We start from the raw sequence: 16,610 nt of genomic DNA on the forward strand, positions 1-16,610 counted from the left end.
ATCTACAGTACTACATTAGGTCAGTGATTACCTAAAGCTGTGGGGATTTTAGGGAACTAAGAAGTGACTGCTTGAAAGATCTGTTTCCTTGGCGGCATAGACGGTAAAGAATCCGGCTGCCAACACAGGAGACATGGGTTCAATCCCTGGGTTAGGGAGATCCCCTGGAGAAGGAAATGGCAACCCACTCCAGTATTCCTGCCTGGAGAATCCCATGGACAGAGAAGCCTTGTGGGCTACAGTCCATGGGGTCACAAAGGTCAGACAACACTAAGCACGCATGCACGCTAAAGGATCCAGGGTTTCTTTCTCAACCGATGATGATCATGGTGACAGTTGCACAAGCTGTAGTATGCTCTTTACAATGAATTGCATGGTATGTGAATTATATCTCTTGTTGTTGTTGCTTAGTTGTTAAGTCATATCTGACTCCCAATGGGCTTCAACCTGCCAGGCTCCTCTGTCCACGGGATTCTCCAGACAAGAATATTGGAATGGGTTGCCATTTCCTTCTCCAGAGGATCTTCCCAACCCAGGTATTGAATCCACATCTCCTGCATTGGCAGCTGGATTCTTTACCACTGAGCCACCTGGTAAGCCTGAATTACATATAAATAAACCTATCAAAATATGTAAAAAGGAAAGATTAATCAAAAGAATTACAGCAATTAAATCTTGTAATTTAATTTTAAGTCACAAAGAGCATATGTTAGAAGCATTCTTAATCAAACAATCTGAAACACAGTACAAGTTTTCACCTCTTTAATTTGTCTCCTTGGCATCCCTATTTTAGGAAGAATCAAGAAGCCTCCTCATCCACTTCTCTTTGTAGATAATTTATCATTGTGAATGTGATTCAAAATCAATTCAAAGATTTCATACTTAAACTCTCTCTGTCAGTATTAAAATGGCACTTGAACTTTTGCATATGATGCTGTTTGTAACATAATTACACTACTCTCGGAAACATTCCATTTTACATGATTTTTCACTACTTTGGTACCTTGAAACTTGTTAATATGTTCTTCCTTTCCCCTAACATATGGCATTTCAAAATCATTGGAGATTTGAACCTGCTCTGTATAAGTCTTTCCCATGATGAAAGAGCTGACAAAATCAGTTTTCTTCTTTGGGACTTTGTGGCTTTTGTATAAACAATGCATTATCTAGACTCAGCGAAAACCATCTATGTAGTGGAACAAAAGGTCATAACAATGGAAAATAGGCCAGAAGTAAGATGTCATAAACTATATAAAGCATTTCTTTCTTTTTATATTGATGTGACTAACTAGGAGTACATGTAGATCTTTCAATGCCAGTTATGTTAATACAACTGGAAAAGAGAAAAAAACCATTGAGCAGAAAGAAACTAGAACTTGCAGAGAAGATATGGTCAGGTTATAGATTTTTTGGTAAAGTTGATATATTTTGGTTCTTTAGCGAAACAGACCAAGACACGTGTGTGTGTGCTCTGTTACTTGCACGTAGGTCAGACTTTTTGTTTATTCAGGCCTTCAACTTATGAGATGAGGACCACCCACATCAGGAAGGGCAATGTGCTTTACTGTCTACTCGTTCAAATGCTACTTTCATCTCAAAACACACTCACGGACACACTCAGAATAATGTTTGACCAGATACATGGGCACGTGGTGGTGGCCAAGCCAAGTTGAGCTTTAATGTGGAATTATCACAGCGGGTTTTGGGGATTTCCACACTTCCCACCCTCCTCTCCAGGTCATATTTTAGAGCAGCAGATATCAGTTCAAGGTGTGCAGCAGGATAATGAGCTTCTAAATACACAGATAATCATCACTCGTAACCAATTAAATAAAAATCTTTCAAGAGATACCTAGACATATATATTTTAAAAAATTATTTTCAGTTGAATCTACTGCATTTTGCTAACTTGGTACAATTGAAGAAAAAGATTATTTACTCTTCCTTTTATAATATCCAGATTATTCATGTGAGAACCCTCGTGAGATTTCATCAGCACCTCCTTTTGTGTATGCTAGATGATGTTAATGTGAATATAGAATTATATATTCCATTGGCTTTGATCGCAACCTCAGAACTATATTACAAAAGAAAATTGCCTCAAGTGACAATTACACATTCTAAAGTGCATTTCAAAGAATACTCTTTGTTCTAGCGTGTCATCTGCGCCTTTTCAGTTCTCCCATATGATCTCTGTAAAAATACCAGCTAATGGAGCCTTCTGTCTTTATGATTTCTCCACTCTCTTTAAAACTACTGGTACTAATTAGGATGCACCAGAGCCTAGAAGAAGAGGGTGTGATGCTCTGAGTCTCCACCACGTCCAGAGCTCTTTCTCATCTGAGAAGCTACACTCAGTTCCTCCCACATAACGTGCCACACTTGGAGCTGCTATCCTGGACACAGCCCTGAGGATGCCTTATTCAGACGCTGCTGTTTAGAAGGTGATCAGAGGCCTAGAAAATAATCTAAGACCGGAACCCATTTACCAGGGGGTAATAATTAGGGGACACAATGGTGGAAGGAGAGGGGGTACCAATTGAGAGAATAGCACTGAAATATATACATTATCACGGGTAAAAAAGATAGCTTCCCAGATGGCACTAGTGGTAAAGAACATGCATGCCAACACAATAGACATAAGAGACTCAGGTTTAATTCTTGGTAGGGACGATACCATGGAGGAGGGCATGGCAACCCACTCCAGTATTCTTGCTTGGACAATCCCCATGGACAGAGGAGCCTAGCAGGCTACAGGCCATAGGGTTGCAGGGAGTTGGACGTGACTGAAGCGATCTTGGCTACGGGGTTTTTGTAGAAAAACAAAACACGGGAAATTGTTGTACAACACAGGAAGCTCAGCCCTGTACTCTGAAATGACCTTGCAGGGTGAGATGAGGGACGTGGGGTGGGAGGGATGTTCCAGAGAGAGGGGATATATGTATACTTATGGCTGATTCATGTGTGTTGTATGGCAGAAATCAACACAACATTGTAATTATTCTCCAAATAAAAACAAATTTGTGAAAAATGAAAAGGGATTGTGGAGGTGGTGGTTTAGTCACTAAGTCCTGTCTGACTCTTGCAACCCTACCAGGCTACTCTGTCCATGGGATTTTTCAGGCAAGAATACTGAAGTGGGTTGCCATTTCCTACTCCTGGGGATTTTTCCAACCAAGGGATCGAACCTGGGTCTCCTGCACCACAGGCAGATTTAATACAGTCCATGGAATTCTCCAGGCCAGAATACTGGAGTGGGTAGTTGTTCCCTTCTCTAGGGGATATTCCCAACCCAGGAATCGAATCGGGGTCTCCTACAATGCAGGTGGATTCTTTACCAGCTGAGCTACCAGGGAAAAGGGGTTGAAAACCACATAAAACCCTGGACATAGAAGTTCATACCAGCCTTGTCCATAATTGCTAAAACTTGGAAGCAACCAAGATATCCCTCAGCAGGTGATTGATAAACTTTGGTACATCCCTTCAATGGAATATTATTTAGTACTAAAAAGAAAGGAGCTATTAATCCATGAGAACACATGGAGGAAAGTATATCATTAAATGAAAGAAGTCAATCTAAAAAGGTTACATACTGTGTGATTCCAACTCTATGATATTCTGAAAAGGCAAATCTATGGATACAATAAAATATCAGTGGTTACCAGGTGTTGGAAGGGGTGGGGCAAGGAATGATGAATGCATGGAGCAGAGGATTTTTAAAACGGTAAAAAACACTACATTTGATAGCATCATGGTGGATATATATCAGGATACATTTGTCACAACCCATAGAACGTACCCTAAGGTACATTCACACTGAGACTGAACCCTAGGGTAAATGGTAGACTCTGAGTGATTACGTGTCAATGTACTTTCATCCTTGGTAAAATTCGTACCATTCTGTTGAGTGATATTGACCACTGGTAAGGCTTTTATGGGCAAGGACAGGAGGTATAGGGGAAATCTCCACTAAGGACAACAGTTCAGGGGTTCCTTCAAAAATTAAAAATATAAGTACCATGTGATCCAGCAATCCCACTTCTGGATATATAACCAAAATAATTGAAATTAGGGTCTCTATGAGATATCTGCATGCACATATGTGGGTGCACGCGTGCGTGCTGTCGCTTCAGTCATGTCTGACTGTTTGCAGCCCTAGGGACTGTAGCCCACCAGGTAACTCTGTCCAAGAACACTGGACTGGGTTGCCCTGCCCTCCTCCAGGGTATCTTCCTGACCCAGGGATTGAACTCTCAGCTCCTGCATCGCAGGCAGATTCTTTACTGCTGAGACACCAGGGGAAGCCCTCCTCATATTTACTGCAGCATTATTCACAACAGCCGAGACAAGGAAACAAGCCAAATGGCCATGAATAGTGAATGAATAAAGACAATGAGGTATAAACATACAGTGGAATCTCATTCTGCCTTAAAGGTAAGGAAATCCTGCCGTTTGCAACATGGATGAACCTAGAGGAAATTATGTTAAGTGAAATAAGTCAATAACAGAAAACACAGCATGATGCTCATATGAGGTGTATCTAAAACAGCCTGATTTACAGAAATGTAGAATAGGATGGTTGGAGAAGGCCATGGCACCCCACTCCAGTACTCTTGCCTGGAAAATCCCATGCATGGAGGAGGCTGGTAGGCTGAAGTCCATGGTGTCACTAAGAGTCAGGCAGGACTGAGGGACTTCACTTTCCCTTTTCACTTTCAGGCATTGGTGAAGGAAATGGCAACCCACTCCAGTGTTCTTGCCTGGAGAATCCCAGGGACAGAGGAGCCTAGTGGGCTGCGGTCTATGGGGTCACACAGAGACAGACACAACTGAAGTGACTTAGCAGCAGCAGAACAGGATGGTTACCAGAGGCTAGGAGCAGGGGAGGGAAAAATGAAGAATTGTGTTTAAATGAATAGAAAGTTTCTGTTGAGCAAGATGAATAAGTTCGAGAGATCTGTAGTCCAGCATAGTACTTGTAGTTAACAATACAGTATTGCGGTTGTTGTTCTTTAGCTGCTAAGTCACGCCCAACTCTTTTGGACTGTAGCCCACCAGGCTCCTCTGTCCTTGGGATTTCCCAGGCAAGAGTACTGGAGTGGATTGCCATTTCCTTCTCCAGGGGATCTCTGGATAATGGGCACAAATTTTTCAGATTTCTTTATATCACAGTTTTTTAAATGGTGTACTACGCATTCCTGTTTCATAGCTGCTTCCTTCACTCAGGTGTATACAATCAATACCTTTGACGTCAGTATATACATAGCAGAGCTGACACGAGCAGAATGCCTTGATCCAATCTCCTTTTCAACATGAAAACTGCCTTGCAAGTAAAAAAAAGCTCATGCTATTTACTAAAAGCTGGCTCCTTATCTCCAGAATGGTCTTAACTGAGTATCCCTGTATAGGGATTTCTTCCAGGAAAGATAAAACCAGAATTTTTGGATTTATGAGGCATGCATCGCTGGAAAGTGTCCTGTCAGCTGGAATAGAGAATAAAGATGTTCACAGATAGACTACTAGCCGTGGCCACTGTGTAACTCCCTTAGAGATCTTATCTTTTATCTTTACAATCCTCTTTAATCATCATTCTCAAAGTATTCATTTGTGTAGGCTAATTAAATATCAGCTGACTTCTTTGTAATATATTTAAAATTTTAAATTAGTATTGGTTAACTTAATCAGATGCTACAACATCTGATTTCAACCTATCATTTTTCTTTACCACTTTATGTTTCTATTAGTACAAGTAAAGTAGGTTCTGAGTAGCCTAATTTTCTTTGATAATACTTATAATAGCCTCAGAGTTAAGTCAGTCATATCAGTGTTCTGAGGGTTACCTTGACGATGTCATAAATTATCCACTAGTAGTTCAATTAATTCTGACTTACATAATTTAGTGCTTACATTATTCTTAACTACGTTTGTTTTAAAAGGTCTTAAAGGCACTTGTATGAGCAAAGTGATGTCCCATAGGCTTCATTGTTCTTATACATTTATAGAATTCTAATATGGTATTTTATCAGTATCACTCTTTCTCCTGATAAGCTAATTTATGTCTTGCAAAGAACAAGTTGAACAGATTTTCATGATGCATGGGACGATAGATGTGAAGGTTCACTTCAGTGCCCTGGAAAATCTAAAATCTTCAGCGATGTACGCAGCAGCCTCTCAGGTGATAAGAAAACTAGTCTAGGATTTCACCTACTCTCCCCAGGTGCTGCAGTGTTCAAGAATCTGCCCGCCAATGCAGCAGACACAAGAGACTGGAGTTCTATCCATGAGTCGGGAAGATCCCCTGGAGAAGGAAATGGTAACCCATTCCAGTATACTTGCCTGGAAAATTCTGTGGACAGAGGAGCCTGGAGGGCTACAATGCATGAGATCACAAAGAGTTGGATACGACTGAGCGACTAACACTACAAGTATTTAAAACAAATATTTATAAAAGAACACTGTAACTGATAAACTACTAGGGATGTTGCTATTATCACAAGAAGATAGATTTCTAAACAAAGTCCCTAAAAAGACACCAGACAAAAAAACAAAATTTTCAAAGAAAGATTTAAAAGTTAAAATTTCATATTTAGCTTAAGGCCAATTTTAAAATACTAGCAGTTTTCTCTACATATGGTAAAAAAAAAAAAAAAAAGCTTCAATTATGTAAAGAATTAGTTACTTATTGTTAAAGCAAGGTATTATCAGTCAGTTCAATTCAGTTCAGTCACTCAGTCGTGTCCGACTCTTTGCGACCCCATGAATCGCAGCACGCCAGGCCTCCCTGTCCATCACCAACTCCCGGAGTTCACTCAAACTCATGTCCATCGAGTCAGTGATGCCATCCAGCCATCTCATCCTCTGTCGTCCCCTTCTCCTCCCGCCCCCAATCCCTCCCAGCATCAGAGTCTTTTCCAATGAGTCAACTCTTCGCATGAGGTGGCCAAAGTACTGGAGTTTCAGCTTCAGCATCATTCCTTCCAAAGAAATCCCGGGGCTGATCTCCTTCAGAATGGACTGGTTGGATCTCCTTGCAGTCCAAGGGACTCTCAAGAGTCTTCTCCAACACCACAGTTCAAAAGCATCCATTCTTCAGCAAGGTATCATACTTATTTGTAATCGATAATACTTATGTGAATATCTGATTCTCTATATTATGAGTTCCATAAAAATGGGCATTACGGCACTCTTGGAATTAATACTCCAACTTCAAATCAGTAGTCACAGACTCACAGAGGGAAAGCTGACTGAGTACTAAATTCAGCATGGGAACAGCATTTTGAATATAACCATCTCTACTGCTGCTCATTGTCTAAGTTGCATTTTAAATACCTATTAGATTTTACAATTAACTTCTCATATTTACTCTTCTCTAAATGTCAGTAATTTAAGAATGATTTCCCTCTAAAGCACACCACACTTTCAAATACATTTTAAAAAAACTTGGTCTATTAAGCACATCTGTTTCCAACTCGAAAAACTGCTAATCTCTCTAATGGAGAGATTAGCAGTTTTTAGCCAGGCATGTATTTGTTTGTAAGTTTCAGGCATTTAAAAAGAATTATGCAATATTCAAAAACTTTTATAGATGAAAATCTACAGTGAAAGGAAGGGTCATTTATCAGAACTATTGAGAAGTGGAGTAAGAAAGGAGAATTCACATGAAGTTCCAGAGGATGTATCATGCTAACTTTATCTGTCAATCAACTTATTTGAATTTTAAATATTTCACACTTATAACTCTGCACAATGACCCTTCTAAATGTACTGTAAGATTCCTCTTACAATCTATTATAAAACAATTAAACAAAGAATATATAAAAATTACATGTGACTAAGTATTTTTATTGTCTAATTTTTTTAAACATTCTATAATGTTTTATAAAAGTAAATTATATGTATATACTACAGGACTTCCAAAGTCTCTGAATATCACAAATTCCCTTTTAGAACAGGGAAAGAAATATTAAAAAAAAAAAAAATCCCATGTAGGGATTTCTCTGGTGGCCCAGTGGTTAAGACTGTGCTCCCAATGCAGGAGGCCTAGGTTCCATCCCTGATCAGGAAACTAGCTCCCACATGTTACAACTAAGGCTTGCCACAGCCAAATAAATAAACAAACATATTTTAGAAAAATAATTCCATGTAAATAATTCAAACAATATTTTTTAAATCTCTGTTAACTTTTCATCCTCTTTTTTTCATTCATTGCCACTTTTCTTCATTTTTCAAATTTTTAGTTCATTTAACTGAAAGATGCATTCAAAAGTTCAGACACTTAAAAAAATTTTCCTCAACAATTTTGAAGCTTCCTCTATTCCAGACATTCTATCATTTTATCTAGTAAAAGGATCACATATGTTTTAATATACATTTCTGCGTGGGCATCAAAATATAGACCCTATTTACACTGTGAAATTCTATGTTGGTTTTATTTTTTTCTCATCAACAAAGCTGTGTTAAGCAATTTAAAGTAGACATTTTCCAATTTGATACCCTCAAATATCACCTTTGAATAGAAATCATTAAATGTTTTAAAATATAATTATCATTTTGTAAACCAACTGAAAACCATGAGCTTTTTCAAAAACAGTTGCTTTGGAAAAGCTAAGTTGCTGTTATCAAGTCTGCACTGCCCACTAGTGGCAGGAGACTGTAAATGCATGGTTTCAATTAAAGATGCATTCTATCTTTATTAATTTTCTCAATCAGATTTAGAACTCATTCTAAGACAAATACACGTACATCCTAAGCGAACATGTTTTTTGCGTTATGAGATATTTTTCATATAGAACATCAATTTAATGTCAGTGTTCACACCCAGAGACATCGTGTTCACTTAGGTACCCATGAATATAAATTCACCGAATCCATCATAAATGTGTTTATATACATGCAAACATCACATACATAATCACGGTTTAAGATGGGGAAAAAACCCTCTGACAGTATTACATGAATCCATAGGGCAGAAATAAATTGTATCTAGCTTAACTTTTTAAAATTTACGTCTCATTGAGAAATGTTACCAAACTGTCTGTGGTTCTCACAGTTTGAAATTATCCGGATTCATTTTGATATTTGGCAAAACTAATACAATTATGTAAAGTTTAAAAATAAAATAAAATTAAAAAAAAACAAATTAAAAAAAATGGTTTTTAGGCAGGAGACTGTGAATGATGATAACTATGCTCTACGAATGTCAGGATGCCTGCAAAGGACCCATAACAAGGGGCAGCAAAGGTCTGTGCATATCCCCTCACCGTATTTCGGCAGACTTGGGTCAATGACTCCACACTTTATCACTGGCTGGAAACAAACCTGCAGCGACATTCATATGGAATTTCAGAAACAGAAACTATTGCTTCTGATGGAACTAGAGGAAGAGTGTTTTAGATTAAGGCATGGTTACATAATATTTTGATACACAGCTTCTTTAGACACCAACAGATCGTATGTGTATCTGTTGCTGTTCAGTCGCTAAGTCGCGTCCAACTGTTTGCGACTCCATGGACTGCAGCATACCAGGCTTCTCTGTCCTTCACTATCTCCTGGAGCTTGGTCAAACTCATGCCCATTGAGTCAGGGATGCCATCCAACCATCTCATCCTCTGTCGCCCCCTTCCCTTCTCCTGCCTTCAATTCTTCCCAGCATCAGGGTCTTTTCCAGTGAGTCAGTTCTTTGCATCAGGTGGCCAAAGTATTGGAGCCTCAGCTTCAGCATCAATCTTTCCAGTGAGTATTCAGGGTTGATTTCCTTTAGGATGGACTGGTTTGGTCTCCTTGCAGTCCAAGGGACTCTCAAGAGTCTTCTCCACCATATATGTGTATGTATAGTACACATGTGAACTAAACTGTAATTCATTTGAGAGCATTTAGCGTGTCAGTACTTTTGCTCCATATTTTGCTTTACTTTGCTCTGCTTATTATTCTATCTCACACACTTGGCCTAGCACAGTGTCTAAGCACACAGAATACACACAATATTATTTAAATAATGAATATTAATAAATCATGGAAAGCATTCATGACAGCATTTTATTGATGAAAGCACAAAGGAATTGTATAAAGGCTAATTCTGAATAACTATAATGCCAATATGAAAAGAACCTAAATACATTTGAGATAAATGAATATTTTCAGACAGCTTTATAAAAGAGTAAGATAAAGCTGGTTATTATAGATGCTCTGATATGATGGCATCTTCGGCTGTCTATCTCCTCATATGTGCCAGAACTGGATAGTTAATTGTGTCATGTGGTTGATCATTAAAAATGTGTGTTATTTTTAAAATATTCATTAAAAATGAATGTATTCATTTTTAATGTATTCATTAAAAATGTAGAACAAGATTTCTTATGGCTCAAGCTTGATTCCACTGATTCCACTATTGATACAGGAGTTACAATATCTCTTACAGAGGGAATTCAATCTGTTAACTTCCTTTTCTCTGTCTATTCAGTCTTCTGCCCACCGGGTTACACATGGAACAGAGAATACTTTCATGCTCCCTTTACATCGTACACCTCCCTACCTGTTTCAGACTTTTTGCCTTTGATTCTTTCAGTTCTTCATACTTCCATTTCCACACAGACAAAGCTGACTCCAGTCGTTCTATCTCTTTTTCCAAAGATAAGCGCATTCTAAATAGAGAACCAAAAGCGAAATAGTCTTACAATTTAAAAACAATTTTAGGAATGCATTCAATTTTATATTTTCTATTTTTCTAATTTTTGATATTTACATATGATCATTGTCATGACAGAAAACTTTCTTTTAGCTTATTAAAAATTGCAAATATTGGATAAAAGTCAGTTTAATTTGTTTTTCTGCCAACTAGCTTTACAGTAGTTTGCTGCTGCTGCTGCCGCCGCCAAGTCACTTCAGTCGTGTCCGACTCTGTGCGACCCCATAGACGGCAGCCCACCAGGCTCCCCTGTCCCTGGGATTCTCCAGGCAAGAACACTGAAGTGAGTTGCTATTTCCTTCTCCAATGCATGAAAGTGAAAAGTGAAAGTGAAGTCTCTCAGTTGTGTCCGACTCTTCGCGACCCCATGGACTGCAGCCTACCAGGCTCCTCCGTCCATGGGATTTCCCAGGCAAGAGTACTGGAGTGGGATGCTATTGCCTTCTCTGTTACAGTAGTTTAAATATACTTAATTTGGCTTTGCCAGTATCAAATAATTGACTTTCTGCCTACTTTCTCCTGCATTGTTCATTCATTTCTTTCAATGCTTCTTATTCATATTGTTTCCTTACAAAGGAGGTATATATGTTTCTAAGTTTAACATGGTTTTAATCCAACTTCATATTGTGACTGTATAGGAAGAATTCTTTGATACGACAGAGAATACTAAGGAGCACACCTAACGATTTAAGTAATCAATCATTTATTGGAGATACAAAAATACTGTATTTTTTGAAATTCTGTTTTAACAATTTCCCTGGGATCTTTAAATTAGTTAAAATAATTGAAATTAATTTCTCTATTTGTAGAATAAGTGACAAAACTTGAATTAAAATCTGGTCCTTTAATATCTCATCACTGATTATTTTTCCCATGCCCACATGTCTGTTAGAGTGAGTCACTGAAAATAATGGTTTATTTCTGGTTGTAATTAACAAAGGTCAACCTTTGCAAATGGCCAGTCCTCATCCATGTAGTAGACTGTATGGGGTGCGTAGTAAGTCGCTTCAGTCATGTCTGGCTCTTTGAGACCCTATGGACTGTAGCCCACCAGGCTGCCCTGTCCATGGGATTCTCTAGGCAAGAATACTGGAATGGGTTACCATACCCTCCCTCCAGAAGATCTTCCTCACCCAGGAATCAAGCCTGCATCTCTTATGTTTCCTGCATCGTCAGGTGGGTGCATCTAGCACCACTAGATTACTGTTAAAAATACTCATTCTCTCTCTTCTGCTTCTATGGACAGGGCTTTCCCCAGCCCTCGATTCTGGGCTTTGACAATGAGATATTAGCCAAAGTGACGGATTGCAGAAATCTGAACTGAATTTGGGTGGTTAGGCTTCTTGTCTTATGCCTCAGCCATCAATGTGGAAAGAGCTTCCCCAGGAACATCTGTCCCCCAAATAAACATAGGAAGCAGAACTGAGTCCAACCTTACCCAGAAGCCAAGCCCAGCTGGGCCAGTGGAGGCCAGCTGACCTTGCATCCACCTGGACAAAATACACTGTTGTTCCGAGTCTCTGACTCATAACTATCTTTTTATGCAGCTGAAGAGAGCTGATATAGGAAATGATACTAACAAAATGAAAAATACGTAGGCTTAATCTGGGGATCAGATGGTGGACAAAGCTGGGGAAAAAACAGTGGTAAAACATAAGAAGCTAGAAAAATAATGATACATGTTATTTTGTGGTGGACACATGGCAAAATTGTCACTTGCAGTGTCTTAGAAATAGAAAATGTGCCTGACATTACCAATAGAATGTCATTTCCATATTTACAAGAACTATAAATCTTCTAGCTAGCAATACTATGAAAATAATTTAAAATACAACTAGGCCATAACATATTAGTTTAATGCAGTCAATGGGTAAGAAGCCCACTGTGGGCGCTCCCTGGTGACTCAGTGATAAAGAATCTGCTTGCCAATGCAGGAGACACAGGTTCGATCCTTGGGTCAAGAAGATCTGCTGCAGAAGGAAATGGCAACCCACTCCAGTATTCTTACCTGGGAAATCCCATGGACAGAGGAGCCTGGTGGGCTACAGTCCTCAGGGTTGCAAAGCGAAGCAACTAAACAACTAAACAGTTGTTCAAGTTTATGAATCAAGTCATAAAATGAGGGGATGTAAAAGAATTTGTTATGGCTCTGCTGCTGCTGCTAAGTCGCTTCAGTCATGCCTGACTCTGTGCGACCCCATAGACGTCAGCCCACCAGGCTCCGCCATCCCTGGGATTCTCCAGGCAAGAACACTGGAGTGGGTTGCCATTTCCTTCTCCAGTGCATGCATGCATGCTAAGTCACTTCAGTTGTGTCCAGAAGACTCTGTGTGATCCCATGGACAGCAGCCCACTAGGCTCCTCTGTCCATGGGATTCTCTAGGCAAGAATACTGGAGTGGGTTCTCATTTCCTCCCCCTGCTATGGCTTTACTTCACCTCAAAAGACTCAATTGTAAAAAAAAAAAAAAAACAGCACCATTTATAGGACTATATTTTGGAATCCCTTATTAACACAGCAAATACATTGCAATGAACAAAGAAAAATGTTCATTTTTCTCAACCTGAACTGTTGAAGTTGAGGACCCAAAAAGACTCCAAAAATTCTGATAGATACACAGACTTAGCCAGCTGATGACACCCCAGTTGCCTACCATGCTGTGATTTTTGCCTTAGTAACTCTGTCTGGGATTTCAAGAATAGTACTAAGAACAGAAACAATGAACAAGCTTCCAAATACTAATAGTTTGTGTTGAATATAGAAAGAATATATAAAAGTCAATTGTACATTAACATATATGTTTGGCATTTAGCTTTTGAAGTTTTAGATGATAAGGCATATTTAAATATTTGTAAGTACTAACTTGAACTTGTAAATTTAAGTTGAAAATATAATACAATTGTACTGCTTATGATTTCATTAAAATGTTTAAGAATCACTGTATTTACAATTTTAATTCATTAGAATTACATGAGTAGAATATATTGTCAGTAATTGATATTTTCAAAAAGGAAAAGGAAAACCTTAATAAAATAAGTTCATTAAGGGATATTAACCAACTATATTTGTGTAAAGAAGTGCACAGTGACAAATTTTCTCAAAATTAATTTTGAGAATTAATATATTTATAACTGGAATATAAAACTAAAACTTGAAAATTTGAGAAAAGTCTGAATTTATAAATTCAAAATTATACATGTTGAGAAATCAGCATCAGCTTGTAACATCACACTTTAATAAATCAGATTATAATGTTAGCAAAAGAAGCTCATATTAATATTAAAATGATTTATAGTTACTGTAGAATAAATGCTGATCCTCAAAAATGTCATCAAAATTATTGGGGTAGCTATATACTCAAGAGTTTTATAAGAAGTTCAAGAAGAACCTTTCAAATGATATGTCAAACTTTTAATCTTAGTTTGATGTATAAAATATATAGTATAAAGATACAACTATATTTAGATTATATCTAGATTCAGAATAAGTAACCAAAGCCAGTTCATGAAAGAAAAATAATTGAATTTTGCAAAGTATATTAAAATGAATACATAATCATTTGTATTCTTTATTTAAGGTAGATTAGTCATATTTAAAATACTACATTATTTCTCTCTTAAGTATGCATCTTAAATAAAAATACTAACAGTTATTAAAAGTTACTATTATTTACTTATTTAATAAAATAATATGATAAATAGAATAATTATTTATTTTTAGTAAAAGAAAATTATACATTTTATTATGTAAAAGGGTACAATTTAGTCAGAGAAGTGAGAGAACAGGCAATTCATAAAAATTTATTTAATAGCAATGTGGTGCTTGGATTTTTTTTAGCATAGCTTTATTAAAAAAATTCGTGACTGTTTCGAGCATTAGGCCGTAAGGACAGTGAGCACTTAAATTTACGCAACAAAGGGCATTCTTTAAATCCTTAATTTTCTGACCTAATCCATTTGTTCTACATTTCAAAGAGATTTTCAAAATTGACAATTATACTTAAATTTATAATTGGAATTTAAACTATCTTCATATTTGAACTACAAGAAAGCAAAAAAGAAAAACAAACAAACCTAATTTACTTTAAAGGATATTGCATATTTTATGCACAGATTCTTTAAAAAAACAAAATTACTAAGACAAAGCTCAGAAAAAATACAATATTTTAATATGATTATATAAACTTTTAAAAATCAAACTGCTAAAATATATATTTCATGATCTAAAAATATATATGAACCAAAATGGTTTTATAAACAGATATGAATATGTGATTATATTTCCATGAAATCTTTTTATACTTTGTTAACTGTCCCATGATGATCAAATAAGTGAGCATAAATTTTAAACATCTAGACAAGAAGATTAATCAAAATATTTTTCAGAAATAAAATCCCTGAAATATTACTATCTGACAATAGATATTAATTCATTTCTGAAACCTGTGTGAAATTTCATTGTAAAGTATCTAGTCAGTAGTTTCTTAGTATTTTCTTAGAGACCTATAAACGTCATTTTTTTTGCCAGGCAAAAATAATTAATTTGTAATAATATCTAGATATACAGTTTCCCTTAGTCTAAAATTTAAAGTTAATATTACATGATGAATAATAAAAAATTATACAAATATACTTTTAATATGCAACATATTTGTCACTTTGTGATTCACTCCTATTTACTCTTTCAGCAGTAACATCTCTCAATATCTTTCATTTTCAGCATCTTTCAACAGTCAAAGCCATATATAGGTAATTTAATTAGAAAAGCGATGACTTTAATGAATACTGTTAAGCTCGGAGATGCCCAAGAGGATCAGAGACCAAGGCGTGGAGGCACACAGCCAGGAGAAAAACCCACCTCATGTCACAGAACTGGTCCTCAGATGCCCCCACTGCCTGTTGCCTCACATTATCCCGGTATCAACTACGTGACTGACAAACAATACACCCGAATCAGCTCATTTAAGCAGAGAGGGATATTAATAGCACAAGGAATCTCTGGGAGAGCCAGAAAAGCAAATGGGGAACGTGCAGTCAGAAACACCAGAGATAAAGCCACAGAAAGTCTTCCTGCCAGCACCATACTGCAGTCACCGTTTAGGCACAGACATCACAGCACGACCTCAATACCCCCAACTCAAGTCACAGGGTGGTGTCACCAGACACAAGAGGTCCCTTTTGGCTCTGAAAACAAGATGTGACCACATCCACTGTCTTCCCCCCCTCACCAGGTTGGATTCTGGCCCACTCTTCTTTTTGGAGTAATGCCTTCTGCTAAAATATCCAAATGGCTATGTCAAAGGTCTGCAGCCTACCTGCAAAGGGAACTGAGGTAGAAACGTACTAGCGTTTTTAGAGTCTATACAGACAGATAGATTCTCTCATAGGTATAGGACTGCCCAAACACAAAAGAGATACTTTACAGTTAAAAAAAAAAAAAGGCAAAAAAACACAAAAATTAACTTGAAATGGATCAAAGGCTTAAATCTAAGTTGAACTTAAAGAAACAGAGATGTACATATGTAACCATGGCTGATTCATGTCGAGGTTTGACAGAAAACAAAATTCTGTAAAGCAACTATCCTTCAATAAAAAAAAAAAAAATCAAAAAAATAAAAGAAACAGAGAATAGAGTGGTGGATGCCAGGAGCTGGGACGTGGGCAAAGCAAGGAGATGGGATCAAAAGGTACAATAAAATGGGCTTTCCCTGATGGCTCAGCAGGTAAAGAAAGAATCCACCTGCAATGCAGGAGACACAGGAGATGCAGGTTCAATCCCTGGGTCGGGAAGATCTCCTGGTGCAGGAAATGGCAACCCACTCCAGTATTCTTGCCTGAAAAATCTCATGCACAGAGGAGTTTGGCAGGCTAGAATCCATGGGGTCGCAAAGAGTCGAACACAACTAAGCACACACGCACTTTACCAG

The 16,610-nt window shown here is 37.6% G+C and overlaps 1 protein-coding gene across 10 annotated transcripts in view; it reads right to left on the reverse strand.

Moving 5' to 3' along the window:
• CCDC102B (coiled-coil domain containing 102B) overlaps window positions 1-16,610 on the reverse strand; it is a 340,996-nt gene that overhangs the window by 276,169 nt on the left and 48,217 nt on the right. For all 10 annotated transcript variants that reach the window (XM_070361705.1, XM_070361701.1, XM_070361709.1 and 7 more), the window contains exon 4: window positions 10,532-10,640. In XM_070361705.1, the coding sequence (XP_070217806.1) occupies window positions 10,532-10,640 (109 nt within the window). The remainder of the gene's footprint in view (window positions 1-10,531; window positions 10,641-16,610) is intronic.

The sequence above is a fragment of the Bos mutus genome, chromosome 24 (assembly GCF_027580195.1).
Source record: "Bos mutus isolate GX-2022 chromosome 24, NWIPB_WYAK_1.1, whole genome shotgun sequence".
Classification (NCBI taxonomy): Eukaryota; Metazoa; Chordata; class Mammalia; order Artiodactyla; family Bovidae; genus Bos; species Bos mutus.